Source organism: Microchirus variegatus, assembly GCF_963457635.1.
Source record: "Microchirus variegatus genome assembly, chromosome: 11".
In the NCBI taxonomy this organism is placed as follows: domain Eukaryota; kingdom Metazoa; phylum Chordata; class Actinopteri; order Pleuronectiformes; family Soleidae; genus Microchirus; species Microchirus variegatus.
In genome coordinates, this window is record NC_139812.1 from 17,937,480 (window position 1) to 17,952,820 (window position 15,341).

The following is a 15,341-nucleotide window of genomic DNA, read 5'->3' on the forward strand; positions in this document are numbered from 1 at the left end:
ATGGTACATAGTGTTTGCTTGTAGCGTTAGAAAGCTATCAGATGATTAGAAAACCCTTGAAAACCCTTGTGCAATTATGTTAGCACAGATGAAAACAGTTTTGCTGGTTCTTTGACAAAAGTGCAAAATTATTATTTTGAATTAAAATCATTATTTCTAATCTTGTTAATGTCTTGACTATATTTTCTATTCATTTTGCAACTCTTTTGATGAATAAATAAATGTGAGTTTTAGTGGAAAACACAAATTGTATAAGTGACCCCAAACTTTTGAACAGTAGTGTATATATTAAAACAGTTGAACTTATAGAGTTATTGCGTTATTATTTGAATGAGGCAAACCTAAGATTAAAAACACTGCCACAAAAAGATTCCTTAAAATTTAAATGGTTGCAGATACATAGTTAGAACAATGTTATATAGTGATTCACACATATTCTCACCTGACTAACACTAAATTATTCAATTATGATGCATGCTGATGCTTGTGAAGAAGGTCCTATCTCTTAAGTGGGAAACATCTAATGACCCCTTATGGGAAAAGGGTATTTCTTTATCATCCTACCTTCCACAGCATACCCTTGTTAAGATGCTGCCTCGCTGTCAAACAGACTCCATCGTAAGCCCTTAAGCCCAATCCAGGTGCACAGTGACATGGAGGGGGATATATTCTGGAGGAGCTGGGTATATTGTTTGCTTTTGTTGCAAGCTGTGGGCTTTGTTGCTTTTATAGGTAAGGATGAAGGAGAGAGAAGGGGCTGGGAATACGGTGGTGCAGACTGTGTGGCTGCCGCTGCTGCTGCAGCACGAGGTCAGAACACTGTGGGGAGCTGTGTACACTTGCCTGCTAATTACACACACCACTGTGTCTTGTCATTCCAGTAGCGGTGGGGCCACAAGGCAATCTGGCAGCTCCCCAGCCCAAGACAACTCAAGCAAGCAAATAAACAGAGCCAAAGAGGTACGGATGTACAAACGCAGTCTAATCATGTTTTCTTATAGCTTTTACCAAGCAGAGCATCTGAAGGTCAGCGCGCTTGTCAAAACTGTGCAAAAGCTACAGTGAATGTCACTTTTATTTACTGTACACAATTTAATCAATACAGTACAACCTGGATTTGGCCTAATTGGGTGATTCTAAATTAAAATTTTAGTTGTTTTAAGTATTGAGAAGTATTGATGGGGAAGTGTTGTTATACTGAAAGACAGGCTCGTGGAACAGGATCTCAGAGTAACATAGATATCTTGAGTGTCGGCCTACAAATGCCAAGGAGGTTACGGCAGGAAATGCCTTTTGTGACTTTCCATTTGCTCAGCGATACACCACCACATACAGTACAGTGAAGACTTATCACGCTGACACTGAGCACTGGAGAAGATGCCTTATTGGCATGTCTGTCACACTGCACATGTACAGTTTAATTAGTTATAGTTAACTGTGGTATCCTAAACAAAGGGACATTGTGTGAGGATATCGGTGTTCACTGTCAGAGATCCTCCGGTTCAAAGGATATCATGTTTCATCTGTGCTGCTCGACTCCTCCGACACTTCACTCTTCGGCCCGACATTATGTAACCTCAAATGTAACTTGGATAACCCACAAGATAACACTGCGTGCACTCCCCCTGTCCCATCGGACACATATCTGCAAAACGATACTAGATCACATGCTCATACGTAGAATTCTGGCTTCTCGGGTGTCTACTCGAGCCTTAAATAACATACTAGCTTTGAAAATGGAGTATGAGCTAATTGCAGAAAGACAGATCAGGTAATAATATAGTCTGGTGGTCACGGTAAATAGGTTATTTATCAAGCAAGTTCATGTCACGGCTTACAAAACTTACATCACTTCTTCACAAATCACAGTGAGTCTTTTCTTTGCTGCTCTTCCTGACACTGTCTTGATCGAGCTTGTGTCACTAATTTTCCACCCGTTAAATAGACACGAGGAACAGTAATACCTTGGTTTACTGACCATTAGCGAACAGGTAAGCATGTAATGCATTTGTTATAGTGATTTTTCTTGTTGGAACATTTAGTTTTCGTCATTGAAATGTCTAATTAGTTTCAATCAATATGAATCACTTAATTAATTGCATAAAAAATGAGACCAATCCCAACAAATATCACCCTTTTTTTTGTAGAAATACACTTGTTTGTCATCTTTCTCAATATCACACGGAAACACAAGTATTAATGCCATCTAGTGCAGCATCTGGTAGGTATTGGACATATTAAACCTACTCTACTCTTGGATAACGTAGTAGATCAATTACTGGCTTGTTAGTTACAAGACACACGGTATCTTATTCACTATTGATTTAGGCTTTTTTTTTCTGTGCTCAGCGAGGCTGAACACATCCTCAACACACCCTAATGGCACAGTTGACATCACATTACATAACAAGTTTGTGTGATGATGTATGAAGACACCGGCCAGTATTACATGCAAAAAATAGTCGACTTTTCCTTGCTTATTTGAGACCACCAAATGGGATGTATAAAGATCAAAACCACACTAAAATAAAACACCAGTGTCTCAAATCGGATCAGTGTCAGGTCTCACAGAGTGGATAGATTGGATTGAATGGATTAAAAAAAATTACTGATTAAAGAATATTCTTGGAAAAACTGTGACTGTAACGTATTTATATTCAGTGACATTCAGATGTATAAGAATATGTGTGTAAAGTACCAATTTATATCAACTTTTAGCCAGCTTTAAGCAGCTGCTTCTCATTGTAAAGGATTAATAACACAATCTCAGCCACTAAATACTGAACAAGCCGATGTCCAGTCAGCTAAGTGAGCCATGGTGTGAAGCTGCTCACAATCTCTCTCACTCTTTCCTCCTGATTGCCTCAGCGCCAGTGCTTGCATTCATCATTGAATAAAAAACGCCGCGTCTCATCTGAAGATTAATGTACATTAATTTTCTTCCTCCGTGACACAGTGGAGTCTCTGTCAACGTGGAGTCTCTGTGAACAGTGTTCATTTCTGATTCGGTGGTCCCACTCTCCTCCAGAGTGCTGCGTAAATAAACTTGATCCTGCCATTCATATGCAAATGCACATATGACATCAACTTTGGTTGCCAGTAGCAACTTATCATGGAACAAAGAAGAGTCAGGTCGGTTGTGGGGAGACAAATTAATGGTAGATTTTATGATCTTCCAATTCTGCACTTTTTTTCCCTCTCCCTCAGCTTGAATTATACTTGGATTAATGCACACAAAAAGGGGAGCAAGTAGCATATCTAAATCTGTGCTGTATGAGCAGATTCTTTCTCATTTATCAACTTCCTTAATCTTATTTCAGAGGTTCAGTAACTGTACGCTGATATGGTTTCTTAGTTTTTATGATATACTGTATAATTATATGGCATAAATATTTCTTGATATGTAATCATGTACGACCACTACTTCTAATTCCACTTTATTATGACTAGTGCAGTGCCTGTAGGAAGTATGTATTCCTATAGTGGGAGCTGAAGAAGATTTTTCAGTTATGGTAATGCATGATAAGGATTGTAAAGGCGAACATAATACAAACACCGTACAACCTCATTAGGCACAATGCAAATGTAACTAGCTGTTTTGTGACTGTCAGCCACGACATCTAGCTACGCTAATCTAAAATTAAACCATTTGCGATCTGACAAACAGTCAGCGAGATATGCTTCTCACAGACAGACAAACAGACACAACTTGTGTTATAGATGTAAGTAATGTAGAATGTATGATTTATCAATCTTTAAATTAGAATTACTGGCTCACTGCAGTGTGAGTTTGAAGGAATTAAATAAAACTGTGTACGACTCCTAAGTTATAGTCAACAACATGTTTAAAGAGGTCATGCTGATCTTGTCCTTGAATCTATTTTTAATCGACGTATCCTAAAGTGCAAGTGCATGTGAGCGACAGTAAAAATAATTTCCCCAAGGCATTCCAGAGATATTGCAGGAAAGGGACGAATAGATGACCAAAAACATGAATGCCTTGGATGTTGCCGGTGTGGAGGCGTGAAAAATAACAATTCCATTTTTATACATCACTGCGTAACAGCAGCATGGAAACTGATGAAAAACACAAAATTAAAATACCAACTGTTTTAGGCCATCAAATTAATAATTTGAGATTTCCAGGAAACTGCACTTGGACCTTAATGATTTAAGGGTTTTGCTATTCACCCTCTGATCCATTCAGTTAATGAGACAGTGCTGAACAATGTACTGCCAACATTTCTATTAAATACATGTATCACATCCTGAGAACTATCCAACACATCTTTGTGGCTTTTTATAGTGTTATCCACAGATCAACTGCTTTATAACTTGTACAAAATTGTTTTAAATAATGTCAAAGAGCAGTGATTCCACTGATGACTATCAGTCTATCATTTTTGGCTTGATGTTTTCATTTCTGTTTTCCTCCCTGAGATGCTGTTTGGAGCAGAGTGCAGGTCACCAGCCTGCAGGGAGGCTGAAGTCTGTGGCAGATGTTTACCAACTCAAGGGGGAGATGGTGATGTAAAGAAGTCTCTTTATTAGACCGCTGACCATCTGCACAGCTACCATCTACTGAGACTGTGCCATTGTGGGCAAACAAAAAAAAAAACAGCTGTACAACATAAAACACTCTTTTTTTAATTTAACTGAAACTTTAAAGACTGGCCATATTTGCTTGAGGCTAACACAACACAACAGATCCCAGAAGCATCTTAATTAATTTCTAACAAAGGTTCCCACACCCTCTTTACAATTTAACTTCAAGACTTTTCAAGGATTTTAAGGGCCTTATGCCCTCTAATTCAAGTATCCAACATGGCATCGTTTGAGACTCTGTTACAACTAAGTAACAGTCAACAGCAACACTTCCCAACTGTGCTGTGTTGCAGTAATGGCCGATTATGCAGCCTCTTGACTTCTCTGATACAAGCAGATAATGTATACAGTATAATCAAGTTCTTACAAAAGTCCTGGTCTATTCTCCAAAACCTTTGAGCCTGTGCTTTCTTGTCAATTTCGCAGACTTTCAAGGATTTAAAAAATATGCGAGAACCCTGTCCAATACATTTGTACTGAGCAGAAGAAAAGGAACTTCACAGTATATTACACAGATTAGTTTCGTCACTGCAGACAGATTTAAGAGCATGCAATAAAGTTTAACCCGCAATGACATGGAAGGGGCGTCCAGCAATTTAAAAAATGAATTTAGTCTATTAGTATGCCAAGTCTATTGTAGCATACATATCAAATTAATTTCACTGCGGAAGGACACTGCAGTCGGGAACACACTTAGATCTACTTCAGATAAGACAGGCACCTGAAAACAGCCACACAGAGAGGGACCTGCTTCACTCCTACCCCCAGGGCATCACACAGAAAATGAAAAGCCTATAAGAATTGATTCCCTGACGAAACTAGAACTGCCTGATGTGCTATGTATGGAATATATGTCTGCCGGAGAGAGGAGTACTTACCTTCTCCCCATCGATTCCCTGTTGCCCTTCTGATCCAGGTTCCCCCTGCAATGACAAGATTGAAAGTTAAAAAGCAAAGAGGGAACCTTTGACAAGTTCATACTTTTTAATCTTTTTTTTTTTTTTTTTACACTTTTACACCAAGGGGCCTTATACATTTTTGAACTGTAATTTAATTCCTTTCCCTGTTCAATCACACAGCTTATCTATAAACTTAAAGGCAAGTTTGAAAAGGAGCATGGTAAGCTGGTTGTTTTTAAATACAACCACACACATCCTGAAATATCTGTACTCAATGCATTAATAATCCCATCCTCAATAATGTGCAATTTTAAACAAGTAACGAATGACGTGGCCATGAATTAGTATAGTAATAAACATTGTTAACACCACAAACACAAAGACACCACCAGAGCAACAATGTGTCTAACGCTTATAAATGCAGCTACAGGAAGTGAAACAGTGCTCAAGAGGGTAAGAGTATCCAGAACTTTTTGTCCACTCCTCAATCAATCCTAAACTTTCAAACTTACTCACAGACAGTGATACAATTACAGACACACACTTGGGAATCAGATTCAAAATTACCAGCAATACTGTTTGCTCATGAGCTCACAGCATCATTTCATCTTTAGCACAGTCGATAGCATGCGTAACATTATATGTAGTCAGGGAATAAGCGTTTGGAGGCTTGTTTCCACAAAAAATAACTTCTAAAAATGTGCACAAATCTTCCTGAGCACTGACTCTTTGCAAGCTTCCCAGCCTCATTACTTTTGACAAACTCTGCCAGAACCATACGAGAGGTTTTGGAACTTTGGAACGTTGTTGTAAGATTTTAATCTAAACAGTTTCATGACCTCAGCAGGCCCATAAAGCTCACAATAACTATGTATGAAGGTCAAATACATCATAATTTAAATTTCAACAGCTGCATGAAAATTGTTCTTTCAACAAGACAAACAGAAGAGACCAAAATGTATCGAAGGGGGCTAGACATTGATGTGTTCATTACAATTACAAATGCAACAAAACAGTGAGGTGCACGGTAAAAATGGTTTGAGACATCTATCTGTAAAGCAAGTTGAGTCTGTGTGTCTGTGACAGGCATATCTAGCTGACTGTTAGTCAGATTGCCTGAAGACTTTGGATATGGATTGGGTCTGATGGTGTGTTTTTTGAAAAGCTGAGTTTCTTGGAATGACTTGAAATTCACCATCATAATAGTCAGCATGCACTTTGACAGTGAGCTGACCTTCTTTAAAAAAAATATTAGGCACATTTGGGTTGTGCCTAATGAGGTTGCACAGTGTTTGTATTATTTTAGCCTTTACGTTATGCATTGCCATAACTATAAAATCTTCTTCAGCTCCCACTATAGGAATACATACTTCCTACGGGCACTGCACTAGTCAAAATAAAGCAACATATTTATAGACAGAGAGTGGAGATTAGTTATGAAATACTACAAATCACAGCATCGTGTATTAGCATCAAATCAATACTTTCCTTGGTGCATCACGGTTGTGTAACAAAAAACTTTTCAGCTGGGTCCCGAACCTCATTTCAGTCCTCACAAGTGGCGAGAACTGTGACATTAAATGTTACTCCATATTCTATGAATCTGTATCAAGGTTAATGAGCAAATATATCAACCCACAGTGGGCTTAACATCTCCAGTGGGTACAGTTTTAGGACTAAGTCATTGAGGGAAGGCTGTTTGTACCACTGATGTATAAAGTGCTCACAATGTTCTTTTATATAAATGTAAACACTGTAGGACACTCTCACTTTAAGTCATGGAAACGACACCCGCGAGTGGTGTTCCAGAAAGTAGTGGCTCCTCATGATTGATCCTGCCCAATCTCACTTAAGGAGGCTCAACACAGCTCCATGTTACCTCAAATATGTCTTAAGTTATGCGAGTCATTTGTTTTTCACCCAACAGCAAGAGCTTCACCAAGACAACATAACTTAGACAACTTAAGTTCACACTAGGATACCACCCCCACTGGTACAGACAGCCAGACTATCCCCAAGAAGTTGCTATTGCAGAGACAAGGACATGATCCTTTTCTGGCTTCCCACCCAGGACGTCTGCCAACTGTGTCCGATGGGGTGCCCAGCCAAGCCAACAGCCCCACTGCTCTGAAATAAACTTTGGTCTCTGCAGCAGAACAACTCTCCCCTGTGCAAACTGGGCACCTACTTGTTGGTTTAATTACATTTTGAGATTGCTTTGTTGTCTATGATGCTCCAAGGAGGTCAACAACAACGTAAGCCAATGATTTAATCCACTGTTGTTTGAAAATCTTCTCAAAGAGGGCAGTGACAGATTTCATAAATCACAAAATGAAAAGAGCCACCTGCTATCCACTGGTGAAAAAAAAAGCAATAAAGCAAAATAATTGTGAAACGGAAACAAACTTTATTGAAGAAAAAAACTTAAGTTTCACATCGAGTCCGTGTCAATCACAACTTTAGGAACAAAACAACATCGAAAGAAAATGAACTTGTTTCACTCGTGATAGCCTACCTTATGTCCTGTGTTTCCTTCAAGCCCAGCTTCCCCCGAGTCCCCCTGCGACAGGAACAACACAATTAGAGAAAGGTCTGTCGTTCACACATTGCTGAGTAGCTTTATGAAGCCTCATCATTTCATCGGTGACCATGTTCCTACAGCTGTTCCATAAGTTTCTGCTGACACAGTGGCTCAGCAGCTGCAGATCAGTATACTATTTCCCAACAACTGCAGAGCATGAATCTGAACCTTGTTAAGGGTCATTGTATTGATTGAATAATTGTATTTTCAAAAAGGGACAGAGCAGGACATGTATAGGGCAAGTGGGGGGGGGGGGGGGATAAAAGCTTTTTTAGGACTACAATTTTTCACGGCACAATGGGAAAGAAAATTGAAAGACAAGGAACACATTGTTAAGAGAGAGAGAAGATTAAGGTAGATAGTTGTTCAACAAATTAAGCTAACACAGGACTTGCTGCAAACGAATCTAATTACAAAAGATGCCCATTCATGGTCACATCTCCATTACAAGCCCGGTTTATTAGAACTCAATAGGACTGATGGAAGAACAAGAAAATGTGGCCAGGTTTAATAACAGAAGTGCCATCACAACTCTGTGGATTATCAACCCATTAGTCTAAACAACACGCCTATGCAATCTACCTTTTATGAATACCAGAGAACAAAAGTTCTTTCATGAAGTAAATAAACTACATTTTAAGTGTGGGGCATAATGTTCCCATTCACTCATCAAATGAAATGCATAAGGGAATGCAATTTAATATTCGTATTGAACCAGTGATGCAAATCCCTTTTAACACTGAGGAATACAAAAGACACAAAGGCTGGTTTTGACGACTAATCAAAATTCTGTGTCAGTCAAGTAATGTGCACTAAACAAAATGCCTGGTATTATTTGCATTGGAGATATGAAAGGTATAAATTGAATTAGACTCACTACAACAACAAACAAATCATAAAAGGGGGAAAACGTTTTCATTTCACTACTATGTTGTTGTCTTTTTTCTTTGTACATTTAGTAATGTCAGGGTTTATGTGGACAGCCATATAAAATACATTTCCTTTCAAGTAAAGGCTGCATTGTTATAACCCACTACTTATCAGTTTAATTTCCTGAGGGATTCTGGATTAATCATAGCAGTTTAATCCCTCTGCAGTGCATGGGATCCTCCATCAAACTCATGGCTGTAATAGAGGATATTACTTTCAGTTCAGAGTAAAACAGCCAAGGTAGTAATCCCCCCACACACTTTCCAGAGAGGTGCTCTGTATAGGTCACTTATGATTGGCCTGTAGTTCTTACTCGGTGTTTAAATGCTCTAAATTGCCCAGATGTCAACAAAGTTAATACATACGACATGAGATTCTCATGTGTTGGGGGGGAAAAGTCTCACAAGCTCACCTCCATTACAGTGTTCACAATTATTGTGTTGCTGCGTTTAATAGTTCAGCACAATTTAATAGTCACTGAAATTCCCTTGGCAACATTGGGATCAATATGAACCAAATATTCTTAAACAGAGGTGCATAGCGACAGGAATTTACCACACAAGATTAATGTGCAACAAGGTCAGCATATTATACCTTACATTTCTTAACAATAAAACATGTAAATATCAAGACTGGAAAATGCTATTACTGATCTTCATATCATTACTAAAATACAAATGCTGCCGTCAGACTCAACTAATTACTGATACATCTGATACACAAAGTATAGGTTTAGTAACTTAAATCTGATTTGGGAGTGGGTATGTAAACACAACTCGTACTGCTGTCATTTTCACAAATTCATACCACTATATAGAATAGATACACAAATAAATACACAGTACATACAGTATGTACTGTATTTAGTGCATTTACTCTGTGATATAGTACCAAAGGTGAGGTGATGTCATTTAGTTGTGCCAGTTTGCCACCACTGAGGGTTTAATCATGAGGATGTACTTCATTGATTTAGTGCTGTAGCCTATAATAGGATTTGTTATGAATTTTGTTGTTCAGTAAGTAAACAAATGGTGCCAAGTATTGATTTGATGAAATTGGATTTCAGGTGTTAACAGCATGAGCCACTGATTCGGAGCACAAGACATGGCCCTGCAGAAAAATAAAAGGGGCCCAGTCTACTGAATAGTATTTTAAAGTTGATAAATGGGATTGTGTATTGTATCGGCTCAGAAACGTGCTGTTTTTGCACATGTATGCTGCTTACAGATAAAATATGTGCCTTTTTGGATGTGCCCTCAGTTATCAAGTCAACACATATCGAGGATTCACAGGAGCAAAAGAGCAACAAATTGAAAATACTAACCCCCATCCGTGAAATGTGATGAGTAAGTCTCACAGTAAATATAGGGATATCAAATAGCAGCAAGTAATCAATCACCAAACACACTTAAAGTACGCATTACAGCTTGAGAGTTGATCCCTGCAGAGTCAATTAAGAATCATTAGAGGCCAATTATAAACACATTTACAAATCTGATTAGTACAATCTGTTACCATGCACATGGTGAATAAAAACTCTTGTAACATTTCAATATAATATTTGCCTGTCTATGACTACAGCTATATAAATTATACAAATCGAACTTGCATGCTGAAAGTGTTAAAATATAGCAGAGCAAACAGACACAGGATGTCTGACAGCGTCAGAAAAGCAGTTTTTGAAAGAACAAAAGGACATTTAGCCCTTACCATCCATGCAGTGCCACCACCTGTTCATTCCTATCTCGTAAAAACCCTTGGTTATGTTCTCAACCATGAACAGGCAACTAAAAGGGCTTGTCAAAGCCCACAGTCTTCAGTAACCGCAGGTATTTTCCGTTCACAGTCCACCTGTCGCTGACCTGACCTGAGCTGACATGTTATAGCAGCGATCCTTGCATTTTTCAACTACATCTATTTTGTGGTTATCGACCACACACATTTTTTCTCATTTCCCCACACCTTGGGAGATTCACCTTATTATAAAGATAATTGTATGCAATCGTCTCTGAAGGTCACTGGCTACAGAACGCGGACAATATAGCAAGGACATGTTGTTTGCGGAGAGCTTTTCTCTTCCTCAGACAATCAAGTGGAAATGTGTTCCTCAGAAAGTCCTTGCAGTTTGCTGTCCTTTGAATCCAGTCATGGTGCCTAAACAGACAAATCTCCCTCCAGTTGTTATTTACAACACGGTGGCCCAATGATTTTCTGCACTTTGTCAAAACTGACCGTATTGCCGTCCACCTGCTTAAATGCAGTCAAACACAGCATCTCATGACATGTACCTCTATTTTGATTTAAGCAAACACCACACACAGATACATACATCAACTTCATTAAGCACCGTTGCCTATACCTTATCTCCTTTATCCCCATTTGCTCCTGGCAGTCCAACAACCCCTGGAAGACCAGCATCGCCCTGTGCCCATAATAAACACTGTACATTAGTATGATTAAAACAGTTTGTCGTAAATCCTTACAGTACTTCGACTTAACAAAGTGGAATGAAAATCATTAGTAGATGCAGTATATGCTTTTTGTTATATGTATCTACATGATATCTCATAGATTCAATTAGATTTTTAGTCCACAAAAGATTGTTATCTAAAAATCCTGAAAGGGCAAGTGTTTAATTGGACATCACCTTGGAGACGCACCATCTGCTCCCCTCATCATGAATGTAAAACTTCTCAGGTCTCAATTTGCATTCCAATCTAACCTACAATTGGGCAGTTTGGGAGAATGGCACCCATTTTTCGAATAGATTATGGCTATATAACCTTTGGTTAGCAGCCAAGGAAAATGCCTTTTGGTATAAATACCCTTTAAATGGCTGTTTAGTGCTTGTAAAGACGCATACACATCAGCTCTGCTTCGGTTACTAGAGACATAACACTTACTCAATTAGAAGCCCTTATTGGGTGGAATTAATTGTACCTTTTCAGCTGGACAGGGACATCTGTCCATTGACTGTGAGACCGGCTGAGACAGCATCTGGGGGAGCTGCTGTGTAACCAGGGGAGGTGGGGAAGTCCCATTAAAAGCCTCCTTGGCTTCACACTGGATCAATACAGAAATGTTACTTTTTTAGACACTTTTTTCATGTTTGCTACACAGCAAAAGAAAAAGACTGTGGTGCAGCACACTTCACATAAGGCTACACACAAAAAATGGTGATATAAAATCTACGAGGCCCCGAGCAGGAGCAGAAACAGTCCCTCACTCAAGGTCGTCACAATTCCCTACATGTAATTTTACACTCACATGACACCGTGCTTACATAGACATATCATCGCAAGGGGTCAAGGGTCATTTTTCCATTTGGAATAGTTGTTCCATTAGCCATTATTGATTATACAGTGATGGCAGATCTATGAAATTATCAGGGATAGCAGAGAACACACCATATTGGTTTACGCTTGCAGTGTGTATGCTGCATCTTGCATCGTTGCCAGGCAATACTATCAGATCTGACTGTGGGAGCATTTGTGTGTGAGGCAGGAGCAAGAAGAGTTTATCCCATCAACCTGCTGCTCCTTGAGGCAGTAGAATTCACTTCTGAAACTTTTCATGAACACATCTTTGTGTTTTTCGTCATTCTCCAGCCTGTTTGCAGCCGTCTCACTTTACCACTGCAATGTTGCCTCCATCTGTCTCGACATAAAACGAATCACTTCCTGCGTGCAGCGAGGGAATGTCAAGAGATCTTTAAAAATGTTATACTGAGAAGCGCCGGAAGAGTTGTGTGGAGCAAATAGGCTTAGTCAGCATTGTGTGAAGTCATTTGATGATGGTATTTGTTTAAATTTAAAAGACACATATTACAATTTTAATGTTCCGTCTTTTACTGCAGGAGACTCACACGTTTGGAGTTTATACTTAAATCAATGCCAAGTTATGAACAATTTTTTTTTGTCCAAGAATTTCATTTACGAGGTAATGACTAAAACAGGAAAACTGTCAAATATATAGACAACAGAATGATGACATTAAAGCATTTTACCTTTGGTTCCAGCAGCTCACAGCAGTTTTCCATCTCAGCCATGTATGGGTCACAGTAGATGAGAATTTGTCTCACTTCAATCTGTGGGAAAGCACTCTGATGAAGGGACTGCTGCAGCATCACATTATAGTTTCATCCTCTTTCACCCTGCTCTTCTCTGGCTACAGACAGCACAATTGTTCAATGTTCTAACAGCATCCTGACAATTTCATGTACGAAATAATTAACGTAATATCTAAACATACGGTGCAGCCTGACAACGCCTCAACAACTCGTGGATTTTCTGCTGCCTCAGACTTAAACTAATTTTTCACATGTACTGACTTGCATATTTACAAATCATGTGGTGTCAGCTGTTAATGCTTCATAAGCCAAGTTCTAGTATTGGGTAACCAAATGGGATAGCTGACTTAATGTTTTTATAGAGCTTCGAGGCTCCACTGAGTGAATGAATGCAGTGTCACAATACAGGATTTACACGGATTATAAAAACTGGCCCATGAAGCACGTTTACTTGCTTTTGAAAACTTGATATGATCTTAAACTGGTGATCAAAACTAGACATGCAAAAAAACCTTGAGTTAAATTGTGTTGATTGAATTAAAAATACACAAAATATGTTTGGACTACTTGGGTGTGAGACATACATCTACGGGACGCCCGTCTTCCATTCGTGTAGTGATGAGTGTTCGCCCAGTGGGGCTGATGCTGTCCTTCCTGTCCTCAGTCAGTCTCCTTTCTATTAGATTGCAGTCCATGTAAATCGAGACGATGTTGCTCTGCACAGAAATGCTCAGCTTGTGCCACTGGCGATCAAAAAGGCCATGTAGGTCACGGCCCTTAAATGTGTAGCGTAGAGTGTTCTTCAGCAGACCCTGGAAGGAAAACTCTACCACCTTCTTGTTGCCATCCACCACAACAGACACCTGAAAAATAAAGTTTGTTGCAAAACAAGGCAAAAATATAATTCCATCCATCCATTATCTACCGCTTTATCCTACACCGGCCCTGCGATGGACTGGCGAACTGTCCAGGGTGTACCCCACCTATCGCCCTATGTCAGCTGAGGTAGGCACAGCACTGCCCCTGACCCTCCAGATTAGGATAAAAATATCATTCATCCCATCATATTTTAGCATAATTTTAGACACTGATATCAAAGCATTCAATGTGGCTCACCTGACTGTCTCCAGCCTGGTCAAAAATCTGCCAAAGATACCAGCGGTCCTTTTTTGTCGTTCTCCTTACCCGGAAGATGGTGACAAGGGAGTATTCACTTGAAAGCCCATTTGGAAATACGAGTCTAAACAAACAAAATATCAAACAAGTGAGCTTAGAATACTAATATAAAATCAATCATGAAAGAAAATATTGTCAAGTGCCATTTCTTGAGTTTGAATATAAACTGTTCTGAAGCTTTCAGAGGCTCAACAATGACCATGCCAATCAACTTCAACGATCGATGGAACATTTCAATATCCTCCGACCGAAGAGACATTCACATAAATAAACCAGGCAAACTTAATTCCATTTGGCTTGATGAAATTTTGTACCAGCTTCCCCAATCATTCAGATAATGGAAACACAGAGAAATTGATTGAAACAGGGGCCAATCTTTTACTTCACTGAAATACCATGTACTACAGTTAAAGTGTTGTCGACGTATAGTGCAGCGCCGCGGCAGGTTTATGTGTTTGACCTCGCCTGCTCTGCAGAGCGCAGAAATTCTGATTTCATGGCTGCAAATGTATTTCAGCAGAAGCAAAATATGCAGAGAAAATAGGGCATATAGAGGGAAAAAACTACAATATATACTTCAAATTTTATGACAACCACTCTTGAATGAATTACAGTTTATTTACCGAATCATCTCTCAGGTAATACCTGCACTGCCTTTAATACACTGCATTAAAAAACACGCTACCTCTGAAAATATTCCAACTCTAACCCTAATTTCGCACTCAGATTAACAGTCAAATGTGGAAGAGCATAAACCTAATAAATCAATATCAGCAAAAAATAATAAAATGCAACAATGAGGTCATTGTGGAGGCAGAACACAGCTGGAGGGGAGGGAGTAAAATTGTTTCTTTAGACAGGTTGGAAATTAGTTTTCACTCCAATATATCATCCCCTATTCTCTCAGAGGTTCACACCCTATTCTACTGTGTCCGACCAATTCTTTGAGATTTTGGGTGTAAATGGTACATGACTAAAATGATAAATATACCAAGTTAGAGCTCACAAAATAAAAAGTTTCTACGAGAGGCCGAGGACTCAGATGGTTATTTGTTGCCCAAGGGCTAAAGGACTTCTTCAG

At 39.1% G+C, this 15,341-nt stretch overlaps 1 protein-coding gene across 3 annotated transcripts in view; it reads right to left on the minus strand.

Moving 5' to 3' along the window:
• Positions 1-15,341, minus strand: part of LOC310934077 (uncharacterized protein) — an 88,171-nt gene that overhangs the window by 65,221 nt on the left and 7,609 nt on the right. For all 3 annotated transcript variants that reach the window (XM_083897707.1, XM_083897706.1, XM_083897708.1), the window contains exons 5-11: positions 14,201-14,324; positions 13,669-13,947; positions 13,022-13,102; positions 11,956-12,078; positions 11,375-11,437; positions 8,020-8,064; positions 5,484-5,528 (exon numbers count right to left, since the gene is read on the minus strand). In XM_083897707.1, coding sequence (XP_083753833.1) covers positions 5,484-5,528; positions 8,020-8,064; positions 11,375-11,437; positions 11,956-12,078; positions 13,022-13,102; positions 13,669-13,947; positions 14,201-14,324 — 760 coding nt within the window. The remainder of the gene's footprint in view (positions 1-5,483; positions 5,529-8,019; positions 8,065-11,374; positions 11,438-11,955; positions 12,079-13,021; positions 13,103-13,668; positions 13,948-14,200; positions 14,325-15,341) is intronic.